This window comes from Myotis myotis, unplaced genomic scaffold (genome assembly GCF_014108235.1).
Source record: "Myotis myotis isolate mMyoMyo1 unplaced genomic scaffold, mMyoMyo1.p scaffold_m19_p_13, whole genome shotgun sequence".
Taxonomy (NCBI): Eukaryota; Metazoa; Chordata; class Mammalia; order Chiroptera; family Vespertilionidae; genus Myotis; species Myotis myotis.
The window spans coordinates 57,437,141-57,452,519 of NW_023416317.1; the positions used below are offsets into that span (position 1 = coordinate 57,437,141).

Genomic DNA, 15,379 nt, shown 5'->3' on the forward strand with positions numbered 1-15,379 from the left:
AGTGTACTCTGGCAGCTTCGGGCAGAGGGGGCCGCATTGGCCTGGCTACGATCCAAGGGACTGACCAGGCCCTGCCCTTTGGGAAAACAGGCAGAGGCCCACCTGCCTCCTTCCCGCCCGCACAGCGGGTGTCAGAGCCCCTCCTGGGAGCTGCCGTGGGGAGGCTCTGGAGGCTGCGGAGGCCAAAGACAGGCGGTCCTGGCGTCCGCTCCGCAGTGCGGGGCTTGGTCCTGGCCCTGCCGAAGCACTCAGCTTAGGCACCAACCCACCAGCCCGCACCGACCGCCCAGCGTGTGCCATGGTCTGGGGACAGGCGTATAAGCCCCTCATCCTCATTTCCGGGGAGCCACTGAGATCGAAGGACCCAGGTCTGGGGTGATGGGCAACTTGCTGAGGGTGGGAGAGGTTGGGGTGCACGACCCTCCTGGTGCAAGGGAGCTGACTGACCTGAGGGGGTGGGTTGAGGGGTTACAGGGCCTGGGCCAGGGGAAAGCAGTTGCTGACAGAGATAGGGATGGGTAACCCCTGACCTAGAAGCCTCTGTGTTTTGGAGCGTGTCTGGCTGGTTCTGCTGGGGGTGGGGGAGGATGGGTGGTCAGTGTCCTGAGTGGGGTGGCCTGCTGACTAGGATAACTTGGGCAAGGGTGAGTTGCACTTCCGACTCTCTCGTGTTCTATTGGAGGAGTGGCTTGCCGACCTCTGGGCACTGGGTGGGGAGGGTTGCTGGTTGGTCCCTGGCCCAGGCCCCTCCTTGTGTTGGAGGGAGGTGAGAGGAAGCAGCAACTTGCTGACCCCTTGACAGGGAGAGCGGGTCCACCAGGGCCACAGTGGTCACGAGTCCCTTGGCAGGTCAACCTGCTGACTCGGGGGCCAGCGCACTGGGCAGTCACTGGCCCGAGCCCTCTGTGTCCCAGGGAGGGCCGCTGCTGACCCCAGGCTGACCCTGCCCCTCCCCCGCCCGCAGACGGGCTGCACAGCGTGACGGCGCAGTGCGTGCTGCGCGTGGCCATCATCACGGAGGAGCTGCTGGCCAACAGCCTGACCGTGCGCCTCGAGAACATGTGGCAGGAGCGCTTCCTGTCCCCGCTGCTGGGCCACTTCCTGGAAGGCGTGGCCGCGGTGCTCGCCACGCCCGCCGAGGACGTCTTCATCTTCAACATCCAGAACGACACGGACGTGGGGGGCGCCGTGCTCAACGTGAGCTTCTCGGCGCTGGCGCCGCGCGGGGCGGGGGCGGGCGCCGCGGGGCCCTGGTTCAGCTCCGAGGAGCTGCAGGAGCAGCTGTACGTGCGCCGCGCGGCGCTCGCCGCCCGCTCGCTGCTCGACGTGCTGCCCTTCGACGACAACGTGTGCCTGCGCGAGCCCTGCGAGAACTACATGAAGTGCGTGTCGGTGCTGCGCTTCGACTCGTCCGCGCCCTTCTTGGCCTCGGCCTCCACGCTCTTCCGCCCCATCCAGCCCATCGCCGGCCTGCGCTGCCGCTGCCCGCTCGGCTTCACCGGAGACTTCTGCGAGACCGAGCTCGACCTCTGCTACTCCAACCCCTGCCGCAACGGCGGCGCCTGCGCGCGGCGGGAGGGCGGCTACACGTGCGTCTGCCGCCCGCGCTTCACGGGTGAGCCTGCCCGCGGGGCTGGGGCCCGCCCGGCCCGGGAGCCTCAGGCAGAGCGCGAGGGCGGGACCACAGTGCCCGGAGGACGGGGATGAAGGAACCGGCACGGGCGGGGCGCGGTGGGACCAGAGCTGGAGAGCCTGGTCCTGGGGGAGTCCAGGGCCACCAGGACCCAAGGCCTCGGTCGGGGCTGAGGCTGTGAAGGAGGCGTGGCCACTCCGGGGGGCGGGGCTGTGAGCATCGGTTGTAGTGGGTGGGGCGGGACCACGGGGCGTGGTCGGAGTGGGGCGGGGCCAGATAGAGGGCGTGACTAGAATCGGACTGGGCGTGGTTAGGTATGGGCGGGACTAGACAGAGGGTGTGGTTAGAGTCAGGGGGCGGGGTCACTGACTGGGCGTGGGTATGGTGGGCGGGACCAGACCGAGGGCGTGGTTAGAGTCTGGGTGGGCGGGGCCACTGGCTGGGCGTGGTTAGGTGGGTGGGCCAGACGGGGGCGTGTCACTTAAGCGCCAGACCCTTCCGAGGCGTTGAAACCCGCCTGGGAGCCCTGAGCCTCGGGATTGGGGGCGGAGGGGCCTGGAGTGGTGGTGACCGCGGCTCCACCCGCAGGAGAGGACTGCGAGCTGGATACGGAGGCCGGACGCTGCGTGCCCGGCGTCTGCCGCAACGGGGGCACCTGCGCGGACGGGCCCTACGGCGGGTTCCGCTGCCAGTGCCCGGCGGGCGGCGCCTTCGAGGGCCCGCGCTGCGAGGTGTCGGCTCGCTCCTTCCCGCCCAGTTCGTTTGTCATGTTCCGGGGCCTGCGGCAGCGCTTCCACCTCACGCTGTCCCTCTCGTAGGTGCCCGCCCCGCACCCCTGCGGCCTCCACGCGTCCCTCCTACTGCCCGACCCCGCCTCCGACTCCTGCCGCCCCTCCCCGCCCTGCCTGGGCGGTCACTCTGCTGCGCCCCCTCTCTCGCCGCTCCCTAACCCCAGCCTGGGCTCCCTGCCCGCCAGCCTTGTCGCAGGGATGGTGGGTGCGAGGAGTGTGCGGCTTGTGACTCGCCCTGCCCACCCCCACCCAGGTTTGCAACAGTGCAGCCCAGTGGGCTGCTCTTCTACAACGGGCGTCTGAACGAGAAGCACGACTTCCTGGCCTTGGAGATCGTGGCTGGGCAAGTGCGGCTCACCTACTCCACAGGTGGGTGCCCCGGGGGTGTGGGCGGCGGTGCACATGTGTGGGGGCCAGTGCAGCTCCAACCCCCTGAGGGGCCTGCACACCCACCTCCATGGCCGCAGAGCGGTGAGAACCTGATTCCGGGGAGAGTCCGTCTCCGGGGTGCGTGCTGCTGTCTGCCCCAGGCACTCCGGTGCACCAGTGTGTCACCGTGTGTGGGCTGATCGGATGCAACAGCGTCACCCTGGGGGTGGCTGTGCCTACGTGACTTGGGGGGGTCAGCCTCCACACGCATCATCCCAACAGGTGAGTCCAGCACGGTGGTCAGCCCCACAGTTCCAGGGGGCCTGAGTGACGGGCAGTGGCACACGGTGCACCTGAGATACTACAACAAGGTGGGCATCCCCTCGGCCTGGGCATGGGGGGAGCCGGATGCCAAGTCCTGCCCCTCGGGGGTCCCCCCGGGGGCCCTGCTGAGCGGTGTGCCTGGGTCTCTAGCCCCGGACAGATGCCCTGGGGGCAGCTCAGGGCCCCTCCAAGGACAAGGTGGCCGTGCTGAGCGTGGATGACTGTGACGTGGCCGTGGCTCTGCAGTTTGGAGCTGAGATCGGAAACTACTCGTGCGCAGCTGCTGGCACGCAGACCAGCTCCAAGAAGTGAGGCCCGGCCCTGCCCCCATGCCCTCTGCTGGGCAAAGCCCGCCAGCCCGTCACACACCCACTTCGCACTCCCACCCGCCAAGCTCCCACCCTTCCCCAGACCACCAGGTTTCCGCTCCCCACAAGGACCCTGAGACCCCACCTCACCTCTTCTCCCTCCACCACTCCAGACACCACGTGCCTCGCTCTCTCATCCTGACCCTGAGCCCGCTCTTCCCGCTTCCCCCAGACTCTGCCCATCATGAGCTCCTTTGCACCCCCACCTGAAGTAAGGCCCCAGCAGCTCCCCCAGCCAGGCCTCCTCAATGACCTCGCCCTCTAAGTCCTACCCCCACACCTCCTATGACCCCCCCAGGAGCAACCCTACCCTGGCTCCAGTCCCACCAATGACCTGGACCCCTGACCCCCAGGTCCCTGGACCTGACAGGCCCTCTGCTCCTGGGGGGTGTCCCCAACCTCCCCGAGAACTTCCCCATGTCCCACAAGGACTTCGTCGGCTGCATGCGGGACCTGCACATTGATGGCCGCCAAGTGGACATGGCGGCCTTCGTGGCCAACAACGGCACTGTGGCAGGTAGGCGTCCCTGTCCTCGGGTGGGGTGGGGCTGCGAGTGACTCCCCCGCTCACGGTCTCCTCTGGTGGTCAGCACAGCTCCGGTAGCTCCTACAACGGGCCTGCACGGGGTCTGCACGGGCCCGCCTCCATCCAGGTCCACCCCGCGGGGACCTGGGGCTGAGATCGTGGCCACTAGCGGTCCCTGTGGACCCCCAGGTCCTGCCCGCGCTGTGCCCTCATCTCATACGCTCCCCGTGCCTTCCTCCCCCAGGCTGCCAGGCCAAGCTCCACTTCTGCGACTCGAACCCGTGCCAGAACCATGGCCGCTGTGCAGAGCGCTGGGGGGGCTTCAGTTGCGACTGTCCTGTGGGCTTCGGCGGCCGAGACTGTCGGCTCCGTGAGTGAGCGGCTGGGCCGGGGGCCTGCAGGGCCGGCTCGGCTCCTGAGGGGGGCCGGTGACCTTGTCCCTTCTGTCTCCGCAGCCATGGCCCAGCCCCACCGTTTCCGCGGCAACGGCACCCTGAGCTGGGACTTCGGGAATGACGTGGTTGTGTCTGTGCCGTGGTACCTGGGGCTGGCGTTCCGGACAAGGGCGGCGCAGGGGGTCCTGATGCAAGTGCAGGCCGGGACGCACAGCACGCTCCTCTGCCAGGTGCGTCTGGCCCCCGGCCCCCGACCCTCTTTCCCACCGGGGCATCCTCCGCAGGCGCAGGGCATCTGTGTGGCGCCCCACTCAGCGCCCTCTGGCCTGACCTCTGCTCCTTCACCCACTTCCGGCAGCATCGTGGCCCTGGGCGCAGGGCCTGTGTGCCCAATGTAGCCTTGCCCTGCTGTTCTACCCTCTGGTGTTCTCGACCTCTGAGCGCCCTGGCCTCACCTCCCGACACGCCCAGCCCCGGCCAAACGGGGTTCCTAACCCAGGTCTGTGCCTCTCCCCACAGTTGGATCGGGGGTTGCTGTCCCTGACGGTGACCCGGGGCTCGGGCCGTGCTGCCCACCTCCTCCTGGACCAGGTGACCGTCAGCGACGGCAGGTGGCACGACCTGCGGCTGGAGCTGCAGGAGGAGCCAGGTGGCCGGCGGGGCCACCATGTCCTCATGGTCTCGCTGGACTTTAGCCTCTTCCAGGTCTGACCTCTGACCCTGCAGTCGTCCATTCTCAGTCTGCCAACCAGTTGATCCCGCCTCTAGTCAGCTCCTCTCCGCTCCCTCCCCTGCGCCCGCCCCCTCCTGTCCTGCTCCGAGCGCACCCGCAGCCCTCCTCATGGCAGGGGGCTCCCGGATTTCTGGCCCGGTCTTGGGTAGTCAGCACTTTGCCGGACTCTGGGAAACCCTTCTAATCGCCGGCCCCATCTCCCAGCTCAAATCGTGGGATTTCAGGGTCTGTTCTGGTCTAGGAGAAAGGGCCTATCTGAGCCCAGCTCTTTTTTAAAAATTAATTTTTATTGATTTCAGAGAGGGGAGAGGTAGAGAGAGAGAGAAACATCAGTGATGAGAGAATCTTTGATTGGCTGCCTCCTGCATGCCCCCTACTGGGGATCGAGCCCGCAACCCGGGCATGTGCCCTGACCGGAATCAAATGGGACCCTTCAGTCCGCAGGCCGACTCTCTATCCACTGGGCCACACCAGCCAGGGCTGAGCCCAGTTGATCCCTTCCTGACCCATCCCCCTGCTCCAGCAGGTCCCTCATACTCAGACCATCCCCTGGTACAGAGGAGCAGAGCCTGGTTGTGCAGGGCTAGGGCAAGGCCAAGACGGCCTCGGGGGGTAGGGTAGGGGTCCTCTCCCTCCCCAGTGCTGACTGCCCCTCCCCCAGGACACCATGGCGGTGGGGAGCGAGCTGCAGGGCCTGAAAGTGAAGCGACTCCATGTGGGAGGCCTGCCTGCCAGCAGTGGAGAGGAGGCTCCTCTGGGGCTGGTCGGCTGTGTCCAGGTGGGGTCAGCACGGGGTGACCTGGGCTTTGGGGTGAGCGGGGAGAGCAGGGCCTGGGGACCTGAGCAGCTGCGTTCACCTGGGGCGGGGGGCTGAGCCAGAGACAAGTCAAGCCTTTCTGTGCTGCTGGAGGCGAGAGTCCAGCTCCGATGGTCATGGGCCCTTAGAGGTCAGTGTCAGGGGCAGCACAATAGGGGCCCCTGGGCTGAATTAGGGACATGGGGTTGGGTCGGGTCGGGAGCTGCATGTCAGGGGTCATCAGGCCAGCTGTGTCCACAGGGGGTGTGGCTCGGCTCCACGCCTTTGGGGTCCCCAGCCCTGCACCCCCCCGCGCAGCGAGTGAACGTGGAACCTGGCTGTGTCGTGGACAGCGCCTGTGCGTCTGGGCCGTGCCCGCCCCACGCGGACTGCCGTGACCTCTGGCAGACCTTTTCCTGCACGTGCTGGCCAGGTAGGGCCCGGGCGGGGGCGTGATTTGGGGGCTGATGAAGACTCGGGGACCTGGAGAGCCTGGAGGGGGAGGAGGAGGCCGAGGACGGCGCCGCTCCCTCCCGTGCCCTGTGGTCAGTGTCCTGAGCTCTCTGACCCGACCTGCAGGTTACTATGGCCCGGGCTGCGTGGACGCCTGCTTCCTGAACCCCTGTCAGAACCAGGGGTCCTGCCGGCATCTCCCAGGGGCCCCCCACGGCTACACCTGTGACTGTGTGGATGGCTATTTCGGGCAGCACTGTGAGCACAGGTAGGGGGCCAGGGGCCGAGATCAGGGAGGACCTGGGGGCATTAGGAGGGCGCTGAGAGATCGGGGGCATCTCACTGGCTCTGCACCCCCAGGATGGACCAGCAATGCCCGCGAGGCTGGTGGGGGAGCCCGACCTGCGGGCCCTGCAACTGTGACGTTCACAAGGGCTTTGACCCCAACTGCAACAAGACTGACGGGCGGTGCCACTGCAAGGTGTGCCGGGGCCTGGCCCCTGACCCCTGGCCTTGGAACTCTTCCCTAGCCATGATTTGTGATTCTTTTCCAGCTTGCTGACCTCTGCCCCCTGACTCAGGCCCTGACCCTTTACCCGTCCTGTGACCTAAGTGCTGTCTTTTGTCCTTGACATCTGACCCCTCCCTTAAGTTTCACTTGAGGCCCGGCTTCCTCCTGGCCTGTGAGCATTGTTCTCTCGACCCTTCGACCCTTTGTCCTTGGCTCTTCTTCCCCAAGCAAGCGTTGACCTCTGACCTCAGGCCCTGACCCCTTCTCAACCAGGAGTTCCACTACCGCCCCCGGGGCAGTGACGCCTGCCTGCCGTGCGACTGCTACCCTGTGGGCTCCACCTCGCGCTCCTGTGCCCCACACAGCGGGCAGTGCCCCTGCCGCCCGGGTGCCCTCGGCCGCCAGTGCAACGGCTGTGACAGCCCTTTCGCCGAGGTGACAGCCGGCGGCTGCCGAGGTGAGCAGGCCAAGTGCTTTGGTGACTTGCCGCCGAATACGCTAGGCCAGCCGGGGAGGGGCGGGCTGTGAGCCGGGCTGGGTGGCGGAGGGGCCGTGGGAGAGGCTGTCACTCGCCCCTGCTCCTGGCCCCTGGCTCAGTGCCTCCTGTCTCCTTAGTGCTGTACGATGCCTGCCCCAAGTCGCTGCGAGCTGGTGTGTGGTGGCCCCAGACCAAGTTCGGCCTTCTGGCCTCAGTGCCCTGTCCCCGGGGGGCCCTGGGTGAGTACCTCGGAGCAGGCGCATTACTGACGGGGGGGCCTGTCCTTGGCCTGCGGTAGCCGCCTCTTCCTGAGACGGGCGGCCTGGTTCCTGCAGAGGTGGGAGGGGGGAGGGTTCAGGCGGGCCCCTCACTGCCTCCTAGGGGTTCCGTGTCCCTCCCCCACCTCACTGAGCCTCCGTCTGTTTCTCCTGGCTTCTGGGCAGGATTGCGGGGTGCAGGTAAGGGGTACGTGTTTGCTCAGGTGCGCTGCCCCCCCCCCCCCCCCACTGCCAAAGCTTTCGCAGATCCCCCTGCTGCCTGAAGCCCCTGCAGGCCCCTCCCACTGCCTGAGGCCTCTGAAAGCTACTCCTGACTGCTGGGTCCCGGGGCCCCTTCTCTGCTGCCCTTGGTCCTCAGAGACCCTCCCCATGCCTGGAGACTCTGGCTGCCCCTCCCACCTCCTCAGGCCCTGAGGTCCCTGCAGGAACCTGTGTCCCTGCTGCCTGAGTTCCGCCTTCGAGGCTCCTACAGGCTCCTCCCCACGGCCTGAGGTCTCCCCCAAACCCTCCTCCTTGCCTGAGGTCCCTGCAGTGGCTGGACAGAGATCATCCGTGTGCATGCACGTGTGTGTGTCTTTCTGTGCCTGCGCACGTGTCCGTGAGTCTGTCTTGGGGGGAGAGGACCCTGTGTTAAGGTTAGGGTCCTTTTTGCTGATGGCTGCAAGCTCCCTCGTGGTCCAGGTCATTCTTATACAGCCCCCGCCCCAGTCTCATGGACAAGGAGAGGTGGCAGCAGCCATCCCCTGGCAGTTAAAACCTGCGTGGAAACTTCTACCCTCACCAGTTTGGTCACAAAGTCCTCCTGGAGAATCTGGCCTGTGTGTGTGTGTGTGTGTGTGTGTGTGTGAAAGAGCATTGTGTGTGTGTGTGTGCTTGTCCTGGTCCCCACACGTGTGTGTGCAGATAGGAGCATTGGGGTGTGTGCGCGCATGCTTGCGTGCCCTGGGCCGCATGCCTGGGAACCTTTCCTGGCCTGTGTGTGCATGTGCGTGCGGACGTGTGCACAGGCCTGCCCTTGTGCTACCTTTTATCGCTGGTGGTTCAGAACGGCCAGACCCTCAGGAATTGGCTGGCAGCAGCTGGGGGCTGCCTGCGCTGGGGCTGGGCTGCTCCATCCAGGGTCTGATGGGCAGTCCTCTGGTCTCTGACTCAGAGCTTCCTCTGAGACGGGAGAAGATGTGTGGCCACCCCCTCGGGAAGGTGCCCCGGCCCCAGGCCTGACCAGGGCTCGCCTGCCCCCAGGTGCTGCCGTGCGGCTCTGTGACGAGGACCAGGGCTGGCTGGAGCCCGACCTCTTCAACTGCACCTCCCCTGCCTTTCGCGAGCTCACGCTGCTGGTGAGACTGCCAGCCGATGCCCTGCACTCAACACCTGCCCGGCCCTGGCCTCAGTCTCCCCAGGCCTGTGGTCAGCCAAGACCCCACGCCCATCCCTGGGTGCCCGTCCCTCGGCCCAGACACCATACCCATCCCTGGCCCCGGCCTTCCCTGGGTGCCCATCCCTGGGTGCCCGTCCCTGGGTGCCCGTCCCTTGGCCCAGACACCATACCCATCCCTGGCCCCGGCCTTCCCTGGGTGCCCTTTAATCTGGCCAAACCCTTCCTGTGAGGCTTTGGAGAAAGGCCTGAGGGACCCAGTGACCTCGGACCCCATCTTTGTCCGGCAGTTGGATGGCCTGGAGCTGAACAGGACAGCACTGGATACTGTGGAGGCCAAGAAGCTGGCTCAGAGGCTGCGGGAGGTGACCGGCCACACTGACCACTACTTTAGCCAAGATGTCCGCGTCGCTGCCCGCCTGCTGGCCCACCTGCTGGCCTCTGAGAGCCACCAGCAGGGCTTTGGGCTGACGGCCACTCAGGACGCCCGCTTCAACGAGGTGGGCTGTGCCCTGTGCTCTCCCCCAATCGCTGGCCCTGGACTCTGAGCCCCGGGTCCCTGCTTAGGCCCTCCTGGCCCTGGGGAAGAGAAGGCCCTGAGCTCCCTCTTCCCCGGCCCCCCAGACCCACCCCCTGCCTGCTGGGGCCCCCTGAGCCCTGGCCAGACCCCTCCGCCCGCCCTGCCCTCACGCAGCCTGTCCTGGCTGAGCCCGCTCTCCTCCCTCCTCCCAGAATCTGCTGTGGGCAGGCTCTGCCCTGCTCGCCCCGGAGACTGGGGACCTGTGGGCCGCGCTGGGGCAGCGGGCGCCCGGGGGGTCCCCCGGCAGCGCCGGGCTGGTGCGGCACCTGGAGGAGTACGCGGCCACACTCGCCAGGAACATGGAGCTCACGTACCTGAATCCTGTGGGGCTGGTGACGCCCAACATCAGTATGTGGTGGGGGGTGGGCAGGGGCTGCAGAAGGGCGAGGACCTGGGGTCTGAGGGCCGGAGGCTGGCTGCCACCCTCAGCAGGGCTGGGCTCCGCTGGTAGCAGGGAGGCTCTGGGTGTGGGCAGGAAGGAGTGGGACCCCAGCCTGGGGAGGGACCCTTGACGGCCTCACCCCCTTCCTCCTGGGCAGTGCTCAGCATCGACCGCATGGAGCACCCCAGTCCGTCCCGGGGCACCCGTCGCTACCCTCGTTACCATAGCAACCTGTTCCGTGGTCAGGATGCCTGGGACCCTCACACCCATGTGCTGCTGCCTTCCCAGTCCCCACGGCTGTCCCCACATGACGGTGAGGGCCCGGGGTGACCCCTGGGCCGGGTCCTGCTTCCCCAAGCCGGACCCCACGTACCCCCGCCAGGTCCCCTGGGAGAGACTCCCTCGCCAGCCCTCCCCCCACCCCTGGCCACAGCACTCGCCTCCCAGCTCCTGCCGCCTCCAACCTTCCCAGGCCTGACCCTGCGGCCCATGTCCCCTCAAGGCTAGTTCTGGACCCGCAGGGAGGGAAGGCCCACGCCCACGCTGGATGCAGGGTGGGGTTGAGAGCTGGTTTGTGGGCGCTCGGGGCGGAGGTCACTGACAGTGGCTCCTCCCCTTGCCCTGGCAGTTCTGCCCACAGGCGGCAGCGTGGAAAACTCTAGCTCTGCACGCGTGGCCCCCCCGCCACCTGCGCTGGAGCCCGAGCCGGAGCCGGGGACCTCCATCGTCACCCTCCTGGTCTACCGCACGCTGGGGGGGCTGCTCCCCGCCCAGTTCCAGGCCGAGCGCCGGGGCGCCAGGTATGGGGGGGTGGGGGGAGCGATGCCAGGCCCCTCACCCTGAGCTTCCTGCAGCTTCTGCCCAGCCTGGCCCCCCAACCCCGTTTTGGTGGGCAAGCGAGCAGGTTCCTGGTCACGGCTGCTCCTCGGCACAGCGCGGGGCCGGGCCCACCTGCCTGGTTCCGCAGCGTGTTGCGGGGTGTTGGTGGGATGGTCATAGGCAGAGGGCGGGAGCCAGGGCATCAGGCAGCCTGGCTGAGAGGCCAGCAGACAGGCCGCCGGGGAGCCCGGCTGGAGAGAACCTGCCCTTTTGGGAACTGTGACCCCAGCAGAGGCTGAAGGGGTCTCAGAACAGCATCCTCAGGGGCTTCCCAGGCGGGGCTCAGCCACGATGAGTGGCCGAGGACCCTGAGGCGGGCAGCCAGGGCTGGGCGGGCCGCGGCGCTCAAGCCCAAGCGGGTGTCTCCTCAGGCTCCCTCAGCACCCCGTCATGAACTCCCCGGTGGTCAGCGTGGCTGTCTTCCACGGACGCAGCTTCCTGCGGGGCATCCTGGAGGCCCCCATCAGCCTGGAGTTCCGCCTGCTGCAGACGGCGAACCGCAGCAAGGCCATCTGCGTGCAGTGGGACCCGCCTGGCCCGTGAGGACCTCCGCGCGGGAAGCCCTGGGGCCCCTGTTAGCCCCTGGGAGGCCGGCCTGCCCCTGGGGCCCCCCACTCACACCCCTGTGCACCCAGCCCCCCGAGGAATGCTGCTCCCCAACTCCAGACACCCTGGACCCCTCCTGCCCTCTCTCACCCCTGCCCGGTGATGGGGCCCTCCTCGGAGCCGCTGGTGGGTCTCACTGCTCGTGGCCGCAGGGAGGACCAGCACGGAGTGTGGACGGCACGGGACTGCGAGCTGGTGTCCAGGAACGGGTCCCACGCACGGTGTCGCTGCAGCCGGACGGGCACCTTCGGGGTCCTCATGGACGCCTCCCCCCGTGAGGTGCAACTGTGTTCAGGGCCCCGAGGATGTGGGAGGGTCAAAGGGCAGGGGTCGCAGCACCCCAACGGCCACCCCTGTCCCCACAGCGGCTAGAGGGCGACCTGGAGCTGCTGGCTGTGTTCACGCACGTGGCCGTGGCCGTGTCGGTGGCCGCGCTGCTGCTGACCGCGGCCCTCCTGCTGAGCCTGCGCAGCCTCAAGTCCAACACACGGAGGATCCATGCCAACGTGGCGGCCGCCCTGGGGGTGGCCGAGCTCCTCTTCCTGCTGGGGATCCACAGGACCCACAACCAGGTGCAGGGTCAGGGTCAGGGGACCTGAGTCCCGGTGACCTTGGCCGGGCCAGGAAGGCCCAGGGCCAGAGCTCAGGGGCAGAGGTCAGGGGTGCTCCAGCCGGGCCAGGGTGTGGGCCAGGGTGTGGGGCAGGTGCTGTGGTGTGGGCTCAGCGGCGGGCGGGCGTGAGGTGGGCGGGGCCGGAGCATCCTGACGCCCGCCCTGCCTCCAGCTGGCGTGCACCGCGGTGGCCATCCTCCTGCACTACTTCTTCCTCAGCGCATTCGCGTGGCTCCTGGTGCAGGGGCTGCACCTCTACCGCGTGCAGGTCGAGCCCCGCAACGTGGACCGCGGCGCCATGCGCTTCTACCACGCCCTGGGCTGGGGCGTGCCTGCTGTGCTGCTGGGTGAGCGCCCTGCCCACCGGCCCGTGCAGGCTGTGACCCCTGACCTCTGTCCATCACCGGGCCTGCCCCTGCCCCCCAATCCCAGTGTGACTCCAACCTCGGCCCCCATGCCACCTGCTCTGGGAGGACCGCTCTGCTCGCCATCCTGGCCTCTCCCGCCCTCGGAGGCTCAGCGGCTCTAAAACACGCCCCTTCCATCCTGCCCCTCCCCCGCCCCAGGCCTTGCCGTCGGCCTGGACCCTGAAGGCTACGGGAACCCCGACTTCTGCTGGATCTCGGTCCACGAGCCCCTCATCTGGAGCTTTGCAGGCCCTGTCGTCCTTGTCATTGTGGTGAGTGCCCGGCGCTCGGTGCCACCTGTGTGCTCCGCTTGGGGATGGGGCAGCAGCAGCAGGTGAGGGGTGCCAGGGAGGGGCGCCAGGTGGCAGTCTGCAGGCTTCCTGGCTCGGCCTCTGGTCCCCATGCAGCTGGCATGGAGATGGAGGCGGGGGTCGGAGATGGCTGCCCCCCCTCCCCGCCTCTGCCTCCCTGTCTCTCCACCTCTCAGTCCCCTCTGGCTCCCTGTCTCTGTCTCTGATCTCTGTACCATGTGTGTTTCTCTGGGTCTGTCCCCCTCCCACCTGCCCCCCCCCGCCCCCCCCGTGAATCGTGGTCTCTCTCTGTCTCTCACCGTCTCTGTCTCTCTCGGCCTTGCCCGGGTGCCCATGTCCGGCGGTGGGTCCAGATGAGCGGGACCATGTTTCTCCTGGCTGCCCGCGCGCCCTGCGCCTCCGGGCAGAGGGAGGCCAAGAAGACGTCTGCGCTGTGAGTTGGCTGCCTGGGGGTCCGGGGGGTCTCGCCCTCCTGCTTGGGGCCTGGGGTCCCGGGACAGTCCCGGTGCAGGCTGGATTCCAGATTCTGGGGGGGGAGGAAGCTGCCTGCCCGGGGCTGCGGTCACTCCCTGGTGCCCGCAACACGCTGACCACACACGTGCTCTGGCCCTGCTGCCTCCCCAGTCTGCCTGGCCCGGTGGCTCACTGGGCCTCCTGCCCATGGGTTCCCGCCCGTGTTCTTCCCTGTTTGCTCTCATGCCGCTTCCTGCGTGGTTCCCCATGTCCCCTCCTGGCCCCTCATATCCCCCAGCGTCTTCCTGACACCTCCGCGTTCTTGTGTGAATGCCCCCGCCCCCGTCCCCGGGTGTCCCCTGCCTGGCCCCGTGCTGCCTCTCATGTGACTCCGTGTGTCCCGTGTCCCTCCACGATCCCCGTGTGACTCCGTGTGACTCTGTGTGTCCCGTGTCCCTCCATGAGCCCTGTGTGACTCCCGTGTGACTCCGTGTGTCCCGTGTCCCTCCACGAGCCCCGTGTGACTCCCGTGTGACTTTGTGTGTCCCGTGTCCCTCCACGATCCCCATGTGACTCCGTGTGACTCTGTGTGTCCCGTGTCCCTCCATGATCCCCGTGTGACTCCCGTGTGTCCTGTGTCCCTCCACGAGCCCCGTGTGACTCCCATGTGTCCCGTGTCCCTCCACAAGCCCCATGTGACTCCGTGTGATTCCATGTGTCCCGTGTCCCTCCACGAGCCCCATGTGACTCCCGTGTGACTCTGTGTGTCCCATGTCCCTCCACGAGCCCCGTGTGACTTCCGTGTGACTCTGTGTGTCCCGTGTCCCTCCACGAGCCCCGTGTGACTCCCGTGTGACTCTGTGTGTCCCGTGTCCCTCCACGAGCCCCGTGTGACTCCCGTGTGACTCTGTGTGTCCCGTGTCCCTCCACGAGCCCCGTGTGACTTCCGTGTGACCTCCGTGTGACTCCGTGTGTCCCGTGTCCCTCCACGCTCCTGCGCAGGACCCTTCGGAGCGCCTTCCTGCTCCTGCTCCTGGTCAGCGCCTCCTGGCTCTTCGGGCTCCTGGCAGTCAACCACAGCGTCCTGGCCTTCCACTACCTCCACGCCGGGCTCTGCGGGCTCCAGGTACGGCTGGTGGCCCTGTCACCGGGCCTGACGGAGCTTCAGGGCCGCTCCTGGGCGGGCATTGGCAGCAGGCGGGTACTGGCCGGGAATGACCTTCACTCACACCGGGGCTCCTGGCCGCCTGCCTCCTGGCCACACCGACCTTCCCTGACTCGTCCCTCGTGTCCCGGGGACCTTGGCTGACGCCTGGCTGGCCCGGGGCCTCCTCGCTCACTGAAGTCTCCGCCCTCGTGCCCCAGGGCCTGGCCGTGCTGCTGCTCTTCTGTGTCCTGGATGCCGACGCCCGGGCCGCCTGGACGCCCGCCTGCCTGCGCAGGAAGCCGGTGCCCGAGGAGGCCAGGCCCGCGCCGGGGACGGTAGGAGGCCCTCAGGGCCGGGAGGCCAGGGTTCGAGGCTTCTCTCGGTGGCTCACCCCCTGTCTCCCCCCAGGGGCCTGGGGTTTACAACAACACGGCCCTCTTCGAGGAGAGCGGCCTCATCCGCATCACCCTGGGCGCCTCCACCGTCTCCTCCGTGAGCAGTGCCCGCTCCGGCCGGGCCCAGGACCAGGACAGCCAGCGGGGCCGGGGCTGCCTCAGGTGAGCGGAGGGACACAGCTCCCACCAGCCCGCGTTCCCGGGGTGGGCGCTGCCGGGCCCAGCTGGGCCCCCTGGGCCTCTGTGGCGCCTCCGTCCCGAGGCCTCCTGCCTCACCCCGGTGCCCTGGGAGCCATCCACGGGCACGCAGACGCCCGGCCTCCAGGGTGCCCATCGCCCCTCTTTAACGGGGCGGGGGTGTGCATTTCCAGGGACAGCGTCCTGGTCCGACACGGCTCGGCTGCGGACCATACTGACCACAGCCTCCAGGCTCACGCCGGCCCCACAGACCTGGACGTGGCCATGTTCCATCGAGACGCTGGCGGAGGTGGGGGCCCGGGCGGGGAGGAGGGAGACACATCTCTCCCCGCCTCCCCTCTCTTCTGTCCCAAATTGGGAGCCGCGGCTGCAGCCGCCAG

General features: G+C 67.9%; 1 protein-coding gene across 4 annotated transcripts in view; it reads left to right on the forward strand.

Annotated features, from left to right (window-relative positions):
• Positions 1–15,379, forward strand: part of LOC118668508 (cadherin EGF LAG seven-pass G-type receptor 3) — a 38,178-nt gene that overhangs the window by 4,102 nt on the left and 18,697 nt on the right. For 2 of the 4 annotated variants that reach the window (XM_036333638.1, XM_036333634.1), the window contains exons 2-31: positions 965–1,615; positions 2,222–2,447; positions 2,678–2,793; positions 3,076–3,164; positions 3,268–3,425; positions 3,839–4,002; positions 4,256–4,381; positions 4,467–4,636; positions 4,926–5,111; positions 5,801–5,917; positions 6,197–6,368; positions 6,515–6,656; positions 6,749–6,869; positions 7,173–7,356; positions 7,515–7,616; positions 8,898–8,992; positions 9,321–9,530; positions 9,763–9,958; positions 10,150–10,305; positions 10,621–10,792; positions 11,243–11,410; positions 11,630–11,756; positions 11,843–12,049; positions 12,261–12,435; positions 12,655–12,767; positions 13,160–13,239; positions 14,262–14,385; positions 14,625–14,741; positions 14,815–14,963; positions 15,173–15,288. In XM_036333638.1, coding sequence (XP_036189531.1) covers positions 965–1,615; positions 2,222–2,447; positions 2,678–2,793; positions 3,076–3,164; positions 3,268–3,425; positions 3,839–4,002; positions 4,256–4,381; positions 4,467–4,636; positions 4,926–5,111; positions 5,801–5,917; positions 6,197–6,368; positions 6,515–6,656; positions 6,749–6,869; positions 7,173–7,356; positions 7,515–7,616; positions 8,898–8,992; positions 9,321–9,530; positions 9,763–9,958; positions 10,150–10,305; positions 10,621–10,792; positions 11,243–11,410; positions 11,630–11,756; positions 11,843–12,049; positions 12,261–12,435; positions 12,655–12,767; positions 13,160–13,239; positions 14,262–14,385; positions 14,625–14,741; positions 14,815–14,963; positions 15,173–15,288 — 4,929 coding nt within the window. Of the gene's footprint in view, positions 1–964; positions 1,616–2,221; positions 2,448–2,677; positions 2,794–3,075; positions 3,165–3,267; positions 3,426–3,838; positions 4,003–4,255; positions 4,382–4,466; positions 4,637–4,925; positions 5,112–5,800; positions 5,918–6,196; positions 6,369–6,514; positions 6,657–6,748; positions 6,870–7,172; positions 7,357–7,514; positions 7,617–7,820; positions 7,836–8,897; positions 8,993–9,320; positions 9,531–9,762; positions 9,959–10,149; positions 10,306–10,620; positions 10,793–11,242; positions 11,411–11,629; positions 11,757–11,842; positions 12,050–12,260; positions 12,436–12,654; positions 12,768–13,159; positions 13,240–14,261; positions 14,386–14,624; positions 14,742–14,814; positions 14,964–15,172; positions 15,289–15,379 lie in introns of all 4 variants that reach the window. The other 2 variants (XM_036333632.1, XM_036333635.1) reach the window with 2 other exon arrangements.